Source organism: Copadichromis virginalis, linkage group LG6 (genome assembly GCF_057382275.1).
Source record: "Copadichromis virginalis isolate Kocher_CV1m ecotype Utaka linkage group LG6, C_Virginalis_male_GT1.1, whole genome shotgun sequence".
Taxonomy (NCBI): Eukaryota; Metazoa; Chordata; class Actinopteri; order Cichliformes; family Cichlidae; genus Copadichromis; species Copadichromis virginalis.
Window position 1 is genome coordinate 14,100,244 of NC_140623.1, and position 18,200 is coordinate 14,118,443.

The 18,200-nt window shown below is 41.4% G+C and overlaps 1 protein-coding gene across 1 annotated transcript in view; it reads right to left on the reverse strand.

Moving 5' to 3' along the window:
* myo15ab (myosin XVAb) overlaps positions 1-18,200 on the reverse strand; it is a 42,603-nt gene that overhangs the window by 19,473 nt on the left and 4,930 nt on the right. Inside the window, exons 12-33 of the mRNA XM_085460761.1 lie at positions 17,066-17,197; positions 16,224-16,349; positions 15,056-15,133; positions 14,801-14,952; positions 13,140-13,185; positions 12,871-12,995; positions 12,297-12,414; positions 12,017-12,192; positions 9,420-9,504; positions 9,272-9,304; positions 9,059-9,140; positions 8,753-8,883; positions 8,245-8,340; positions 6,481-6,609; positions 6,284-6,390; positions 5,937-6,115; positions 4,437-4,509; positions 4,125-4,316; positions 2,494-2,573; positions 2,340-2,413; positions 233-341; positions 22-90 (exon numbers count right to left, since the gene is read on the reverse strand). Coding sequence (XP_085316887.1) covers positions 22-90; positions 233-341; positions 2,340-2,413; positions 2,494-2,573; positions 4,125-4,316; positions 4,437-4,509; positions 5,937-6,115; positions 6,284-6,390; positions 6,481-6,609; positions 8,245-8,340; positions 8,753-8,883; positions 9,059-9,140; positions 9,272-9,304; positions 9,420-9,504; positions 12,017-12,192; positions 12,297-12,414; positions 12,871-12,995; positions 13,140-13,185; positions 14,801-14,952; positions 15,056-15,133; positions 16,224-16,349; positions 17,066-17,197 — 2,392 coding nt within the window. The remainder of the gene's footprint in view (positions 1-21; positions 91-232; positions 342-2,339; positions 2,414-2,493; positions 2,574-4,124; positions 4,317-4,436; positions 4,510-5,936; positions 6,116-6,283; positions 6,391-6,480; positions 6,610-8,244; positions 8,341-8,752; positions 8,884-9,058; positions 9,141-9,271; positions 9,305-9,419; positions 9,505-12,016; positions 12,193-12,296; positions 12,415-12,870; positions 12,996-13,139; positions 13,186-14,800; positions 14,953-15,055; positions 15,134-16,223; positions 16,350-17,065; positions 17,198-18,200) is intronic.

The window sequence follows — 18,200 nt, forward strand, 5'->3', positions numbered from 1 at the left end:
ATCATCATTCGTTATACAAACCAGGTGTTACAGGTGCCACTGCAGCAACAGGAGGCGACATCACACCTCCCACAGGAAGTACTCGCACAGCTGTGAACACAAACACACACAGCCATCCAGTTTCTGTCAGATGTTAAGTGTGTTTGTTTTATTTCACACGCTAATCATCTGTCAGGACTGTGGAGTGCGAAGGAGTAAATATTTAGCATGTGTGTCCATGTCTGTGACTGACCTCCAGGTGGAGGCGGTGGGCCCGTGGATGCTCCTTGTTGATGCCAACCACCACCAACTCCCCCAGCTCCCTTCATCCGGCTGGATAGTCCTCCAGCTGATTCTACTTCCTGTGAGGATACACAAGCAGACTTTAAAACCACAGGCTGTATATAAAAGATGAATATAATCACCGTGAGGTCAAGCACCAAAGAGTCAAAGTCATTTTTGCTCTAAATGTATTAAGAGACACTTGAAATACTTCGAATTTGGATTAATCGCTCAATCACACCTGTTGTCACTGATTTTCGGTCCAGCTCTTGTGTAATTTGTATAATTTGGCAAACCAAAGGCATTTTCTCTGCTTCCATGGCTTTTTCCACAGCCATACTTCCACTCAGACCATTTCTAATGAGGTTTCAGCAAAGTTCAGCTTCCTCAAATTTTTTAAGGACACACTGCACACAGTGCTGAGGTAAAGATTTTCAGCTAACAGCTGATGCACAAATACCATTTGATCCCATTCAAACTCTTATATTTGTCATTTTTCATAGATACAAAATAAGAAAATGGAACAAGTGCCTAAAGGTACAATTTAAAAGTAGCTTAACAAAAAAAGAATTCCTCTGAAAATGTCAGGTTCAAGGTCGAAACTGATTTTTTTTTCTTTTTTTAAAGCAGCCAATCTTCAAAGAAAAACTCTGAAAGGCCTTCAGAAAGCCTGGAGAACTGTCCATTTTAAAAATCACAAGAAGGTCAGGCTGCTTGTAAGCAAATGTAGAGAAAAGAGGGATAGCTCAAAACTTTTGCACAGAACTCTCTATGTATATTTGTATGTGTGTATATATTTAAATATATATACAATATATGTATGTATCTGTGTGTCTGCTTGTTGAAACAGCATTTGTGCTTACAGTATCTTAGAGCGAGTGACTGTCTGCTGTGTGATCAGACTGCAACCGTTCCATCAGAAATCAGCCACTGACCCATAAATGTAGGCCATGTCTCATTAAAAAATAAGCCCTTCATTTGCCAGAGTGTCAGTCCCTCGTAAGCAGATCCCCTGGGTGGGAAATCATCGTGGCGATCTGGTGGCTGTGACAGTTACGGTAACTGGGTAACGGAATAGGTTGCTGGCCGGGAGAGGTCTGTAGAACACATCTGATACATGCTAATTCCTGTCAGCCACATCCGATAGCACGACTAACATTCACCACATCGGCGTCCAGAGGACTGGCCGGCCGACAAAGTCACGCATTCACTGCAACACTGCCCTGACAAAAGGCTTTAACTCAGTCTTCAGATATTCTCTGCAATCACACATTTTAGATGAAGAATAAGTGTTTTTACTGCTGTAAGAAAACAATTTTCAAGTGAAAAAAGCTTTTATCTGGCACAACCAGGCTAAAAAACATAAATCACCAGACACACTTTACTAAATATCCTCCTTTCTAGAAACATGCCCTAATTCCCAGTCACAGTTTTGCTGTAATTAACTTGGAGCTCACAGTTTGTGACAAAGACGCTCAGGCTTTTGCTATTAGGGCCTCACATTATGATATTCACTCTCTACCAAACTCCCACTGAGTCTCGTGTCCTTTTAAATGTTCTCAGTCTCTCGATGACGCCTGTTGAGAAGGTGATGTAAAACAATTATTGTTCTTCTTTAATTAGACTTTGCTCTCTTTAATGACTTTTGTCCTTACTCTCATTTTATGCACCATCCAGTTATGTTTTGTATTATATTTTTACTATTATTGGTGGAAAAACTGTGGAAAAAATGGCTGCAAAATTACAAAAAGGTTTATTGGATCAAACACTAGACTTTCTGAACATCTCAGACCTGCACGTCCATAGGACAGACCTGAAATTGGGTGCTTCTATTGGAAATTGCTCTCAGAGGTATATTCACAACTGTCTGTATGCTAGTGGCAAAAGTGCTCTCTATATGCATTGTACATCTAACTGACTTTTACCCAGTATACAGCTCATTCCTTGAAGGCACACTCCATGCCCACTTTCTAAAAATAGAGCTCTACAGAGATTTACAGTGACTGACAGTAAGTGGTTGATGGAGGAGTCTGCTCGCATGCGCAAGTGTTTCAGAGTGAATGAATTATGTAACTTACTCCAGCTCCGTCAGACAGCACAGGGTCAAACAGGCTGTCAAGATAACGATCCATCCCTCTGTGAGGCTCCAGGTCTGAGAGAGGGGAGAGGACTTTGAAGTCTGCTCCAGTCACAATCAATATGTGCACACATATGTTTGGTGTAGTGACGTACCTTGGCTGATTGCATCCGAGCTAGACATGGCTGTAGATATGACATCATCGTTCGTGTTAAAGCCACCCCCCAACAGGCTTCTGTGGCACAATAAGAAAGAAAAGGCTGTTTAAAACTGGTGGCGACACCTTTACAGACTTTTAAAATGTCCTTTAAAGTTGTTTAAAGGTTTACTAACATGCAAACAATTAGTTATGTACACATCCAACAGTTCCAAGCAACTTTCATGTCTGTGTTTTTCTGGGAAGCTCCATTTTTGGTCTTTACCAACTGTCTTCAGCTAATAAAAGCTCAGCTTTGTTAACCAATGAGTCACTATTTGTGCTACTGCATTTTTATCTGGTGCCGAGCAGGGAGTGTGCAGTTGCTTTTAAGCAGGGGGCAACCTCTGCGATTGGAAAATGAAGCCAAAGAATTGGTGTTTGAGGCTGGATTCAAAAGTGAAAGTCAGTCCCCAGAGACTCACATGCCAGAATATCCAAATTCACAGCAGAAATCGACATGTTTCACCCTGGAACAAAAACCTGTTCTGGTCTCCATAGCAAATTTCTCAGTTCGTGACAAATGTTCAGTCTTCTTATTCATCTATTTAATTGCATTAATGATAGGTGGATACCAACCCAGAGAGCCATAACCAATAGCTACCTGCTAAGCTTCTCTGACAACGATCTGACAAAGAATACACTTTGAAGTCTGGGTGAGATTTAGCATTTTATTTGTATGCTACACAGTATTAATTAGCAAATATCTGTGTTTTTCAGATGCACTTTGCTAGCCAAGCTTGCAAACATTAGCTGATTATGCAGCATTCTAATCACTCAAGTGTCCCACTTCCAGCTTAAATAAAAGTAAGACAGCGACAGACAAAATGCTAAAATCTAACTTTTAAAACGTGGCTTCACAAATGAATCCCTGATGTCCTCATCCTGGCAACTTCCATCTTTTATATACAGTCTGCAGCTTAAGGAGTTTGTTGTTTGTTTGTTTTTTTACTTCTTTTTTTTTGCTGAGAACAGCTACAAACAATATTTACTGTTGTTTCTAACTGAATCACTCAGTTTGCAGGTACAGACAAAGGAAAGCATAATTTATAACTATACTAACCTTAAGCATCTTAAGTTAAAATACCTCTGAGGCTGGAAACTTTTTGTATATTATTTCATCATACTGACATTTCAGAGATGTATCAGGTCAAGGTGGAGTTGTTTTTAAATCATCATGTATGCTTAGGTATTTGGGTTTAGTGGTTGTTAAATGATAAATATCTGGGGTTGTGACATCAATAACAGGGCAAGAATGAAGAAAATCTAAATTTGCAGTAAATAAATCTATATTAACCTTGTTGATGTGTCCCTTAATGTTAGCCTTTTGTGAAATATTTAAAGAAAATTCCAGTGGGAAATTATTTAAAATCCTGCAACAATGGATCCAAAGAGCCTTGGTACATTTTTAAATGGAATTTGTGCTACCAGTGGAAAGTTGAATATTTCCAGCAGGCCTGAAGTTGTATCTCAAAAGTATCTCAAGGTTATGAGTAAGTACAGCACCAGAGAAAATGCAATGTGTGTGTGTGTGTGTGTGTGTGTGTGTGTGTGTGTGTGTGTGTGTGTGTGGGTGTGTGTGTGTCTTACATGCTGGCATTGGCCCGCACTCTGGCTGGTTCCTGTGCAGAGATGATGAAGTAGCTGCTGTGTTTGGGGAAGTCAGCAGGAAGTTCCAGATCTGACATCAGGTCCAGAACGTAGTCTGAGCCCTCTAGCTCCACCCACTGAGCCGGCTCTTTCAGCAGCACCGACCATCCTCGACGGCCCTCCACCACACCCCTAGACACACATACACACACAGAGGCACACAATACAAGACTGTAATCTGTTCACTTGTCATCAGCTTTTCTCTTTTCAGCATTTCTACATTACCCAGTGAATTTTGTGCAAAGATGCTACCTGTGTTGTAAGATGTCTTTGGCCATCTCTTCTCCTGTTGTCCATGAGTGCAGTGGACACAGAAAGGACACACCTGAAGAACAAATGTCCCAGAGTGAATAAAATGAACTGCTACATGCTGTGTTTGTCTTCATTCTCCCTTCTGTATTGCTTAAACAAACTTCTCAGCGCCCTCACTGGTGTGTTTGGGAAGATTCCCACAGACACCAGTACAGCAAACAGGCACAAACAAGACCAGTGAACCAGAGCGAGTATCAGGTGTTGTCTAATCCTCAGCGGACTTGCCACGAGGCTCGAGGACAGATTGGCTGAATGACAGGTGGAAATGAGAGAGAGAGACAGCTACCGCTGTCATGCTGGAGAGTGCACACATTGACAGGGCTCAGGGGGAAATAAAGACAGTCGAGCTACAGGGAGTCAAATTGTACCAAATGACCAGTTCAATAGGTTCAATAATAAGACCACAACTCCTCCCATACAGATATAAATGTGGCCAATCTCACATTTTAGATGGTCTCCCGCTAATTTTAGATTACTCCGAGGCTTCAACTTTAATTTATCTTTGGAGAAAAGGACAAAATCGTTTGTCAAACACTGTGGGTGGTGAGCGATGATTGTGTCGGTGTGAATAATGGCAGTGAATAATCTCCCTTGGACATCTCAGGACATTACAGAAAGATTTAGTTTTCACAGACCGATCCTGGGTAATAAATTCACAGTGCAATGCCTGCTGAATGTGGGAAAAAAATAGGACCATTCTCCTACATCATGCTCCTGACATGATACTTGACACCATCTAGTCTCAGTAAAGACTGAGACATGAGTCATTTTAACCTGGTTTTTGCCCTTTTCCCATCTTCTTTTACAAATAGGTAAAAAAAACAAACCCGCTTCCAAAGAGCAATAGAAGAGCAGCATCCTCACTGAAAGTGAACCAGAGGTACACAAGGAGGTGATCCTGAAAATGGAGATCCTCCAACTTTATATCAGGTAAGGTAACCTTTGATTGGCTCTCATAGTTATTATGTGTGTACATGTTGCACAGTGTTGCTGCACCAGATTAAGAGCATTCAGTCAAAAAGGCAAAGGGTAGTTAAAAAAATTTATAAATGCAATTTTTTCAACATCCTTTTTATCATCTCCCTTTTTGCTTCTTAGCAAGTTTTACAAAACGACAAATGATTTGAAAATAGGATTGAGCTTAACTAAATTCAAAGAAAGTGAATATGCTGACTACAAATATAGCTGGTAGACCCAGGCTCCGGCTCAGGGGCACTTTGACACATCTCTAAAAATATAAACAAACAAAGCAAAAAAAAAAAAAAAAAAAAAAAAAAAAAAAAAAAAAATATATATATATATATATATATATATATATATATATATACATATATATATATATATATATATATATATATATATATATATATATATATATATATATATATGCTTGCATTCTCTTTCATAAAGGTTTTCATTGTGTGTTGTTCATTTTCTCACCATCGAAACAGTGCACGTGCAGAACCGTGTGAGCTTTCTTGCGATTGGCGGTCCACTCCAGTAGGCAGGGTGGGTACGTCCTGACATACTCTGGCCCGACACTGAGCCTCTGCAGGGCCTGAAGCAGACGGTGCTGGCACACACAGTCATAGCCCTCCGGCCCATAGTCAGACACAAACCTGCAAAACAACAACAAGCATGAACAAACACAAGTATCAGCACAACCACAGCAAAAATATACCAAGGAGCAAAATACTTCAAAAGAACATATTAATTTAGAGCATAAAGATCAATAAACTGTTGCTAATAGTGATGGATGGTTTATATGTTGCAGGCTCACGTCTTACTTCAGCAGGTACTTTGCAAGCCTCTGAGAGGGCAGGAAGGCAGAAAGGCAGGAAGAAAGCAGGAGCCAGCCGCGCTCTGAATTTAGGATGTTAGGATTCCTCCACACCTAGTGGTACAAAAGACAGCAATGAAGTAAATTAAGAAAATATTTAATTAGTAATATAGTTTATTAGTAGACACAAAAAGTGGTTCTTACTTGATTTGCCACCTGAACCAGAATCTCATCTCTGAGGCTGGGATTGGCCAGTCCTCTTTGGATGATGTAGTTCCCAAACAGATTCTCCTGAGCCCCGTTCAAGTTTGGGTCACCCATGAACCTAAGTATCTATTAAAGGCACGGGTAGTTGGTAGTTAAGACATGCATAAGTAAAACTCAAGCCCCCAAATTTATAGGTTTGGTCAAAAAAGGTTTTACTGATTTTGAACAGTTGATGTCCAATTAAACTGATGGTTAAATCAACACAGATACAGTTAGAACCACAAGTGTTTGGACCAGGACAGATACTAAATCAAGCAACTAAGATGTGATGGAAGTGCAGACTTTGAGCTTTAATTAAGTGGTTTCATATAAATATTAAATGAACTATTTAGGAACTACAGCTATGTTTATGCATATTTCCCTCAATTTATATAGTTTTATTTTTAAAACACCAAAAACTGAATGTAAAGCACCTCAAGGTGCTTTACATTGTAAGGTAAAGACACTACAATAATAGAGAGAAAACACCTGCAATCAAACGACGCCCTATAAGCAAGCACTTGGTGACAGCGGGAAGGAAAAACTCGCTTTTAACAGAAAGAAACCTCCAGCAGAATACCATGACCGGTTTGGGGTGAGGGGAGGAAGACAGGACAAAAGAGACACTTTGGAAGAGAGCTAGAGATTAATAATAACTAATTAATAATAACAGAGTGGTGTGAAAACACACTGTGAGTGAAAAGAGGTAAGTGAAGAAGAAACAGTCAGTACTTGATGGGAAGCCATGAAGGAGCCTAGACCTATTGCTGCATAACTAAGGGCGGATTTAAGGTCACCTGATCCAGCCCCAACTATAAGCTCCATAAAAAAGGAAAGCTTCAGCAGCTGCTTGATGCTTGCTTGTTTGTGGGTCCCTTTGCATTCAGTTTTGCCTTCACTAACTGCAAAGCATACTCAGCTGGGTTGAGATCGGGTGACTGACTTTGGTCACTGAATAATATTTTCTACTTTCTTCGCCTGGACAAACTCTTGGGTTCCTTTAGGTCACTATCCTTTTTCACTGTGAAGCACTGTCCAATCAGTTTTGCAGCTTTTGGCTGAGTCTGAGCAGAGAGTGTAGCCCTGCACACTTCAATATTCATCCTGCTGCTTCTATCCGCAGTCACAACATCAATAAATACCAGTGACCCAGTTCAGCTGGCAGCCATACATACATGCCCATGCTGTAACATTGTCCCCCCATGTTTGACAGATAATGTGATATGCTTTGGATGGTGAGCTGTCTCTCTCCTTCTCCATACTTTTCTCTTCCCATCACTCTGGTGCGGGTTGATTTGGCCACTCCTAAAGTTTTTGCTACCTCTCTGACAGCTTCCTTCCCTTGCATGTCTTGGGACCTCGTATTGAGAGCTGAAGAGCCAGCAAATGCACCTTCAGCCACAGATCTTTTATCTGCCTAAGCTTTAATGAAATAACAAGAGACCCGGCTTCACCTGGTCACCTGCTTGTTTGAATGTTTGATTTATAATCCACCGAAGTGTCATGCAGAGGCGACATTACAAGAAAAAAAAAAGTATCATTTTCCAAAGACCTGTGGACTTAACTGTAGCTGAGGGATTTTTAAAGTGCCAAAAACTGGAGGACACATTCATTTGATTGCTTTTCATTTCCTGACATTAGATTTGACCTTTCAGCACCGCAAGGTTTTCATTTACACTGTAGATACCAGAGTTACCCAGCAACAACTGAATGCAACTATACCAGAAGGAAAACGTTGAGGGCTCCGTGTTTTAGCTCCTCATCCATTCGAATCAGGGAATTCTCCAGCGGGGCAGTCACCATCCCAAACAATGGCTCCTATAAACACACACCCACTCAGCCTGAGAAATAATATATCCAGTTACCATTTACAACCCTCATATAAATGAGTCCTGTGACGCTTCCCATTTATTTAAACCAGTCACAAAAATTTACATGCATTTCCTGAGTGCTTGTACTTTTCCTGTTGTAAGGGACATGAAGCTGTTTAGACAGTGATGTTGTGCAGACCTGCTTCCTCTGTGGTGACAAAAAGCAAGTCCTCTTGATGTAAATAATTACATTTTATGACAACCACTTGGTTTAATGTTACAGTAAAAGGTTTATGGTTCAGCAAGTGGCAGCAGTAGCATGTTTAGGGTTACAGAAAGTCTACATGCGATAAATGTAAGTCAGTGTAATGTCCTCTAACACGATCTGAACATAACTGTGCGTGTATCTTCATTATTACCCTAAACATAGCCCGGATGTAGTGTGTCATGAGGTAGTTGTTGATGTCCAGGGGCAGGGTCAACTGGGGGTCAACCTGAACCTTTGGAGCCTGAACGACAGCCAAGCAGTCAGAATGCAGCTCCTCACCACCTGCACGACACACGCATACAAACAAAAGCAGCAGGCCGTGTGTGAGCACAGAAATACGACAGCAAATATTCTCGAGGCCACCTGCAAACAAGATGGAACACATCTTCTGATGGAGGTTTTTTATAGCACTGTCTTCATATCAGCAAGTGTTATATATGAGTGTGTGTGTGTGTACCTGAAGCAGCCTGTAGCAGGGCGGCCAGCTCAGCGGGAATGGGCAATGTTGTCACATTCACCACTTCTCGATTGATGCGATCCTGCACACGTTGCAAACACACACACACACACACACTCAAACATTTATACACGTACACGAAATCTTCTTCTTTTACTCAAAATGCGGCCCTCCTCCCTTTGACGTATTCTCCCTACGTCCTCCCTGTCTCACCTCCTCCGCCTTCCTTGCAGGCTCCACCACTGTCTGACAGAAACACAACAGCATCATACTTGACACGCTGGTTCATTTTTTATTTGTTCGCTTGTTTTTAGAAATATGTAAAAGTGTCCAGCAGTTTATTCAAACCGTGTGCGCCTACCCTCATGTAACGCTGGCGATTGACGATGAGCAGCAGGACGGAGCGTAACCTGATTAGGTACTTCCTCCTCAGAGCAAAGTTTTTCCTGTTCAGGGAAAGGATTAACCATGAAGGATTTGAAAAGAAGCAAACAGAGAGCAGAGAAAACACTGATTTAATGTTCAGTACATAGAGTCATGGTAAAATCACTGACATATCAGATTTTAAAATTTGGAAGTTTTATGTTTTAGGACGTTATAAAAACAATCACGTCATCAGCAGGTGTTAAAATGACAAAAATATGATCTCAGATGAGCAAACAAATGTGACATATTACACTGTCGTGCGTTTATTTGACAAAAACTAAAGCAAAATGCAGCAGCAGTGTGTGTAAAACTAAGATCACCCTTACTGCTTCCATAGGAATTGAGAGGGTAAGTAGCAGCTGGGTGCTGTTAATCAAATTGATCATCAGCGAATGTGAGCATCTGTTGTGCTTTTGCACGTTTCTGCTGTGGAGCACTCAGGTGTGAGAGATTGATAAAGTCATACAGAAAATGATTACTGTATGTAAATGTCTAAATGTGGTTTTAGACACTATTAAGTCATGGGCTGCACTTAGTTTCTCACACACTGCTTCTGCATTTTGCTTTAATTTTTGTTTAAAAAAAAAGGAAAATAATGACAAAGTTTAATATGTAATCCACTTTTGTTGATGTCAGGTTGCATTTACCTAATTTTAAAACCTGCTAAGTAGTTGATATCATTTTTATTATGTCCTTTCTTTTTATCATGACTGTATGTAAATAAAGAAATGAATAAAATTGCCATGTTTTTGTTCAAAAGTCTGACATCTTACTCTAACAAGAATTAATGCTGCAACCAGTGTAACAAGATTTAATGTATCATTTCCCCAAATTCATCAGAGGGAGACCGGCCGCTGCTGAACTATAATTAATGTCTTGAAATGTCTGACCTTGAGTTTTAGTGCTTTTTTATTGATTTTTTTACACAGTAGAACAAAATGTAAATTGGAACATCTATGGACTTTGGTGGGCCGGCAGCGAATCAGACATCTATCACCTTTGATGGATAAGTACAGTCTGAATCCTCTGGCCTTGTCTCCTCACATCAAGGACAAAGAAGCAGGTTGTCTGAGATAAGGTTTGACCTGTTTGACTCTGTGAAACCAAACCCTAAAGCCTAAATTGCCAAGTGCAGGACTGAAACTCCAGACTAAACAGGGCAACATGTTGGCTGCTGAAGAAAGCCGAGGCTCAGTCGACTTCCAGGAAAAGACCGATGATACTGATAGTGTTCGGCTTTAAGATTTTTAGAATAGAGAAATAAGATTGTGACTATTTGGAGTTTTTCTCTGTTTTCTGTATTTTTTGAGGAGGAAATATATATATATATATATATATATATATATATCGTGGTTGTAGGTATTGCCCGTAGTGCTGCATTAACATCATCTAGCAGACCTTCTGAGGGTACTTCACGTAATCTTGGTAACCGGCTACGGGGGATCCAGGTTTCAAGCTTGGCCATGATCCTATTTTTCAGGTCAGTTCCTCTCGCACTCAACGATCCTTCTCCTATCGCACTTGGGGCTATGTACCCAATCTTGGGTGGGGGTGATGATATCTCCCCCCTGACCTGGCGTCCTGACTCCTCCTTGCCGTAGCATTTGTGTTGTACCTCGTCAATCTCTAGCTGTGAGAGCAGTCCCTTCTTTCGAATGTTGGAACACTGAGCTACTAGTTGTTTCGCCGTCATTGTGGATGTTGGGTATCGAAGAATCCATAGGTCCCTCATCCTATTCATGTAGCCCCTTCCGCCGGGGTTACTTGCGTAGTAGCATTCCAACAACGCCCTGTTTTCGTCCCTTGCCCACCGATGCCTTCTTGTTCCAGTAGCCCACTTTTCGTCAGGGTGCCCTGGTTCCTCAACACCTGACGCGGACCTTGTTGATCCGGGCGACGTCCGAGCCGGCATGCCTTCATATTTATCTGTCTCGCTCATGTCTGCGGTAGGCTTGCTTAGCATAGGGGGTCTAGCCTTAGGACCCTTACTGGATACAGACGTCCCAGGCAGGAATCAAACTTGCGATCCTCTGTTCCAAAGGCGTGTAGTTTAACCACTACGCTATCCAGCTGCAGAACAGAAGAAGACGGCCGTAGTGATCGATGTAGCGGTTCCGAATGACAGCAATATCAGGAAGAAGGAACACGAGAAGCTGGAGAAATACCAAGGGCTCAGAGAAGAGCTCGAGAGGATGTGGAGGGTGAAGGTAACGGTGGTCCCCGTGGTAATCGGAGCACTAGGTGCGGTGACTCCCAAGCTAGGCGAGTGGCTCCAGCAGATCCCGGGAATAACATCGGAGATCTCTGTCCAGAAGAGCGCAGTCCTGGGAACAGCTAAGATACTGCGCAGGACCCTCAAGCTCCCAGGCCTCTGGTAGAGGACCCGAGCTTGAAGGATAAACCGCCCGCAGGGGCGTGCTGGGTGTTTTTTTATATATATATATATATATATATATATATATAAGGACATTTGAAATGTGAAGTGATGATGCTTTGAAGCATTAGATGAAGGCAACACGATGGGCATGTTACCTGGCTAGGTAGCCTCTGCTACGAGCTTCAAACACAGTCAGAAAGCGCTTGAATTTGATGAAGTTCTTTCGGATGAAGCACGTGCGCGTGTATCTCTGCAGCGTCATGGCAGCGAGGTTCAGCACACGGTCACGCTTGCCCTCCAGCAGCTGATACAACTCCTCTTTCAGAAAAATCTAACACACACACACAAATAAAAACTCATCTGTTTTTAAATCTACAGCACGACATAGCTGACCTCATGATTTGTACTTGTGTGCAGATTTCTGAGAACGCTCACCTTACTGACACCCAGCTGATACGAGTCGGTCTTCACTGGGCCGAGTCTTTGGAGCATGGCAACGCAGTTTTCTCCGTCTGCAGGTGGAGTATCCTTCAGGCAGAGCAGGGCTTTATACCTGCATCGACATGTGACAGTTCAATCTGAATTCTGTGAAAACACCTAAATCTTGTGTATCTTTGCTTATTACTTGTGGTGAATCTGAGAGCTTATTGGGAATCTGGGCATTCACAGCTTCGGTAACTTCTATCTGTGAATCTTATTGTAAACGCTGGACTGTGCTGACATTGTTTTCTTTTCTCAGACTACTTTGGCAGTGAACGGCGCTGTGAGATCAATTGATTTCAGCTGCTCTCCTACTGCAGGAGGTGACAAAAGCCAGATGGCTACTTCGGCGTGAAGAAATCTGTGTGTGAAACGTATTCTACCCAGAAAAAAAAGACCAATCATCTGAGCAATTTTTGAAAACTGAAAGCAGCGAGTGGAGAGGGCAGCAGAAACAATTTATTTGAGGAAAGGAAGCTGAGAATGATGATTCAAACACAATCAGCTTGGCGATAAGTAGGTGGCCAACCTCGATAGGAAGCTGTGAAAGTGCAGTCTGATTGGATAACCCTCCTTCCTGATGTGGATGGTCTCCATGATGCCGGAATAATGCAGCTGAGTTTTGACCAGCTCCATGTCAAACATTCCTGGCTCCTATAACAGTACACAATGTACATGCACACACACACACACACACATATATATATATATGCTTTTTTTTTAAAAAACAGAAATTAATAAAAATCTAAACAAGAAAGCACTGCAAGCCTGCACACATCATCCAACTTGCAAATATACCTTAAGATGGTTTGGCTTGATGCATCGCACAAAATAAGGGTTACACCTGTCACAGATAGATGAGAATGAATGGATGGATGAGTGAATAAACAAATGCATGAGCTGATGAAACCTGATAAACTGTGCGGGGAAGTCTACTTTCCAGCTGAAAATGAGAATGCATGGCATGTACTTTTATAGCTGGAGCTACATTATTAACAATTTCAGACTGACAGACCTCCTGAGGCCTCAGTTTTCATCTATTTGAGACATGATTGAGGCTAATAAGGCTGTCAGAGATAATCACTTTAGTCTAATGGTACACCACGGCAAAACAAATTGTTCAATCCGCCTTTAGGAACAAGGCCATGATAGAGTGTGCGTTGTTTGATGAGAGCTGTGAAAGAAACCACTCCTTCTTTTGCTCATTGCCCACATCAGACACTCTCATCACAGACAATTTCATACATTTATGAAGCATCATTATCTTTTTTCACCAGTGATAGTCAGGACCACTTTAGTCTAAAGGAGATTAATATTTCCCACGACTGCGATTCATATTTGGTGGTGTGGCGCTGCTCACCTCCCCGTCCTTCCATGTGCACACGTGCAAAGCTAGAGGCAGCAGGGAGAGGACCAACGAGACTGTCTGTACAGAACTGACAGCAGACATGATACTGATTAAGTCAGACACACCATAAAAGGAGGAGATGGGGGGGGGGGCTTGGTACAAAGGGACTTGCAGATGATTCTTAACTGCAAGCAGAGTCATGGCTCAGTCACACTACAGCAAAAACAGGATGGCAACCTCATGGCAACTAGGAAAAACCGGACCTCTGAGTGACCACTTTTGATTGGAAGGTGACTGCACCAGTTGCCTGGTGGTTGGCAACCTGTCTCCAAACAACTGCAGTCTGGCTTGACTCTCTGCAACCACTCACATACAGACTGGTAAAAGTTGGCAAGTAACTTTCTAATTTATATTCTGAGTCAAGGTTAACAGGTATGCAGGTGTCTTTTTGCAACGGGGGACTCATCTCTCAGTTTGATTGTAATCTGGTTACATGTCTATATAAAAGCAGGTTTGCTGGTAATATGGTCAGTTTGCAAGTAATTTCTGAATATTTGTTTCAAATCTAAGAGGTTGTGTCTGGAGTCTGAATGAAAGTCGTTAATGTGAATTTGATGCCAACAGATTTGTGATTTAATCTAATTAGTCACAGTTAAACACCAGATTATCACAAACAGATTTCACATAATTGCCAGATTGACCCTATTCAGCTGCACACTGGCTCAGTTGTATTGTTATTTTATCAGCATGTTGATCCGCCAAAACCGCTTTAAAGACAGTAGCTGACCCGATTCTCATCTTCAAAGCAAGCATTTAATTTTACTGCACACGGCTGCACTGTGGTCCACTGTTTTTCCTTGTGTGACTTTAGGATAAAGCTACTTAAACTGCCCACCCATTATGCGATTTGTCAGCTGGATGCATAGAAGACTGTCAGCTGAACATTCAGCTGATTCATCGCAGTTGTAGCTGAGCTTGACTTTGTGGTTCACCTGAACTGATGACAGGCTCAGTGTATTGTGGGAACTCGAGTGAGTGTCAAAGAGGGAGAGATTTCAAAGAAAGCTGTGATGCAGTCTTCTTGTTTTAAAAAGATAAATGAGCCTAAAACCTTTCCATCTTTTCCAGCAGCTCTTGCAGGCTGCTTTGAAACTTTGCGCTGACCGTGTTGGCCTGATAACGGCGAGCCGCGCTGCTGCGCCGCACGTTAGACCGCTGCTGAGACAAAGACTCTGAGTGCTTCCAGAAGAGGCTCGAAACCATCTGCACACACAGAAAGACACAGATAATATCCACGTTACAATATCATGCTTCACCATACTTTAGTATCTGAATCAATTTTTTTTTTAACATTTCGACTTCTCACTCTGTTCTTGCTCTGGGTGAAGAGGTCCAAAACATCCTGGCGCACCATATCAAAGTTCTTATCCAAGAATTTGTAGACCTGCATCACAAATCATTCAAAACTATTGCAAATTGATTCAAACCAGAAATTTACAGCCACATGCATGAACGACAGGGAGATTTTTATGGAACGGAAATATCTCTGGAGTCTGGTTTTGACAGATTACATTAGAATATGTTTAAAACATACCACACAGTATGCAAGCGACTACCTGTTTCACAATCATACTGTCCAAAGCAAGACATTTTGATGAAAAACCTAATAAACTTCAATACTATATCACATTCATTCAATATTATAACACAGTTTTTCAGTACTCCCGTGTACTACTTCACAATGATTTATTCACAATAGAAGCCATGTGAACCTGAACAAGAATGGATGGAAAAAAAGAGATGGATGGACACACAATTCTAGAGCTGGTAAGCAATTAGTCAACTAAAAGAAAAATCACTCACTCAAATTTTCAATTAAAAATGTCATTTCAACAGCACCTGTGGCTCTTAGTCTGTCAGATGTGTGGATTTTGGTGTGTATTCATTTTAAATTGTTTAAAATCCTTACATCCAAGAACAATGTGGACTTTGGATCTGATGGGCACCTGTTTAACTCAGTGTTTGAGCAGGTGCACATATGCTATACGGCTGAAATGCAAAAGCCCCAGTTTGAGGCCGACCTACGGCCCTTGTATGTCTGAATTTACCACATGTGGACTCCAATCACGTTGTACAGACATCTGACAGATGATCACTGGCAAAGGGTGTGAATTCTTATTTATGTGCATGTTATATTTTAGCTTTTTATTTTAATAAATTTTCAAGAATTTCAAGCAAACTTTTTTTGTACTGTTTGTAGAATAAAAAGTGGAAAATGAATTTAATCAGTGATTTGAAATAATGCTGTAATATGACAGAATGTAGGACAAGCAAAGAGCTGTGAATACTTTCCAGATGCACTTTATATGAGAATGCAAAAAAAGAGGGGAAAAAAGGAAATGATCAGAGGAAGAACACTGGGAAAAAAAAGGCTATAAAAGAGATTGAAATGTTGAGAAATGAAAAGTTGAAAATGTTAAAAAGCAAAACACAGAGAAGCAGGAAAGAAAGAAAACCGGGAAGGCAGGAAGTACCTGGTAGGTGACCTTCCCTGCATAGTGTTTCAGGGTAAACTCTGGCTGTGGCATCTTTGGCCTGGCATAGAGCGGATTGTTTCCATGGTGATAGTGGCACTTCTGAAGGAAGGTGTGGTCTGTTGCCTAGCAATGATTGGAGATGGTTAATGGTTGTTGAGCCATGGAAACTAAACCTCTACAGCACAAACACATGTTTCCTGTGCGTGTCTGCGTGTGAGTGTTTGGCAGATCGCCTCAGTGGGTTTTTCATGTAACGGCGTGTTCATATTTCACTCCGAGCATCAGAGACTCATAATACATTTATCTCACTATGAGCTCAGACAGCTTCTTACACTGGGAGCCCCGGGAATAATGATAGCAGCAGGTAGGCAATTAAGTGAGCATGTGGGATAGTTTTGTATTGATTGAAGCTGGCTACAATACAGTCTCCTGGTTAATGAGAAATCCAATAGTGCAGGGTTTTTTTTTCTTTTTTAACTCAATTTTTTTTAAAACTGAGATATGAAATATGAAGTTAGAGCTGTTGTTGGCTTGTGTTTTTTTAACAGCACGCTTAAAGAGTGCAACTCTTCCAAAGTTTCCTGTAATCTAATATAAGCTTATTATAAGTGCGCTCGCTTTCCACATACTGAGTCTGTCTCAATCACTTGTTCTTCGCGCACTTGGGGCTTCTCTCTCCGTGGAGTTATAAGTCATTAAACACCTTTGTCTTAATTAAAAACTGCTTGTGTTTACCATTATTGTATTCACTTTCATATTGTATGTGTTTTTGATTCAATTTAAGCGAATTCCAATAACTCTGGAGAAAACGGTTATTAGTTTAACAGTAATGGGCTTACCTGAGGGAAACCGCACTGGTCGTCCAGTATGCGCAGTATCCCATGGGGCTTAGCAGCAATAAGGTCGAGGCATGCCTCGTTGTGGCCGAAGGGCTGCTGCTGCCATTTGATCTGCTCCCGCATGTACTCCTCCTACGCAGCATAATTCAGCACAAAACAAGCGCAAGATTCGTCAGGCTGGTGTGTGTAAAACTCGACTAACTCGCTGCTAATTGTTTCTTGCTTTCTGCTATGATTTGTGAAAGATTTGATAGCCTGAGTTTAAATGTGCCTCTGGAAATACCTCCTTTTTTAGACGGGTGACATGGGGCTACAACTGTGAAACGGGAATATAGGTTTCATAGTTGTGCTTCTGTATCATTAACACAAAACTCTTTAAGCTTCTCTGGTGTCATTTTAACTTTTTTTGTTGCTACATTAAATTATCTTGTTGGCTTCAGTGGTGAACTATGCGGGGGGTTTTTCTGTTGTTGGGGTTTTTTTTGCTTTGTGGCTGCCTGTAAACTATTGTGATAGTTTGCAGGCAGCCTTGCATACATACAGTCACTGAAAACTTTATTGGGAACACCTTGCTAGTTTGTGCTCATGTTTGACATTCAGAACTGATTTAATTCTTTATGGTATAGATTGAACAAGCTGCTCAGAAACATTCTTCAGAGATTTTTGTCCTTTGTGACATGATAGCATCACACAGATACTGCAGATTTGTTGGCTGCAAATCAATGATGTGAACCTTCTGTTCCACAACATCCCAAATGTGCTGTACTGGATTGAGATCTGGTGACTGTGAAAGCCATTCAGTACAGTGAAACCCATTATGTTCAAGAAACCAGTCTGGGAGGGTTTGAGCTTTGTGACATGGTGTATTATTCTGCTGGAAGCAACCATCAGACGATGGGTACATTGTTGTCATAAAGGGATGGACATAGTAAGCAGCAATACTCAGGTAGGCTGTGGTGTTTAAACAATGCTCATTTGGCACTAAGGAGGCCCAATGTGTGCCGAGAAAATATCCCCACACCATTACACCATTACACCAACATCACCCTGAAGCATTGATACAAGGCAGGATGGATCCATTCTTTCATGATGTTTATGCCAAATTTGGATTCTACCATCTGAATGTTGCAGCAGA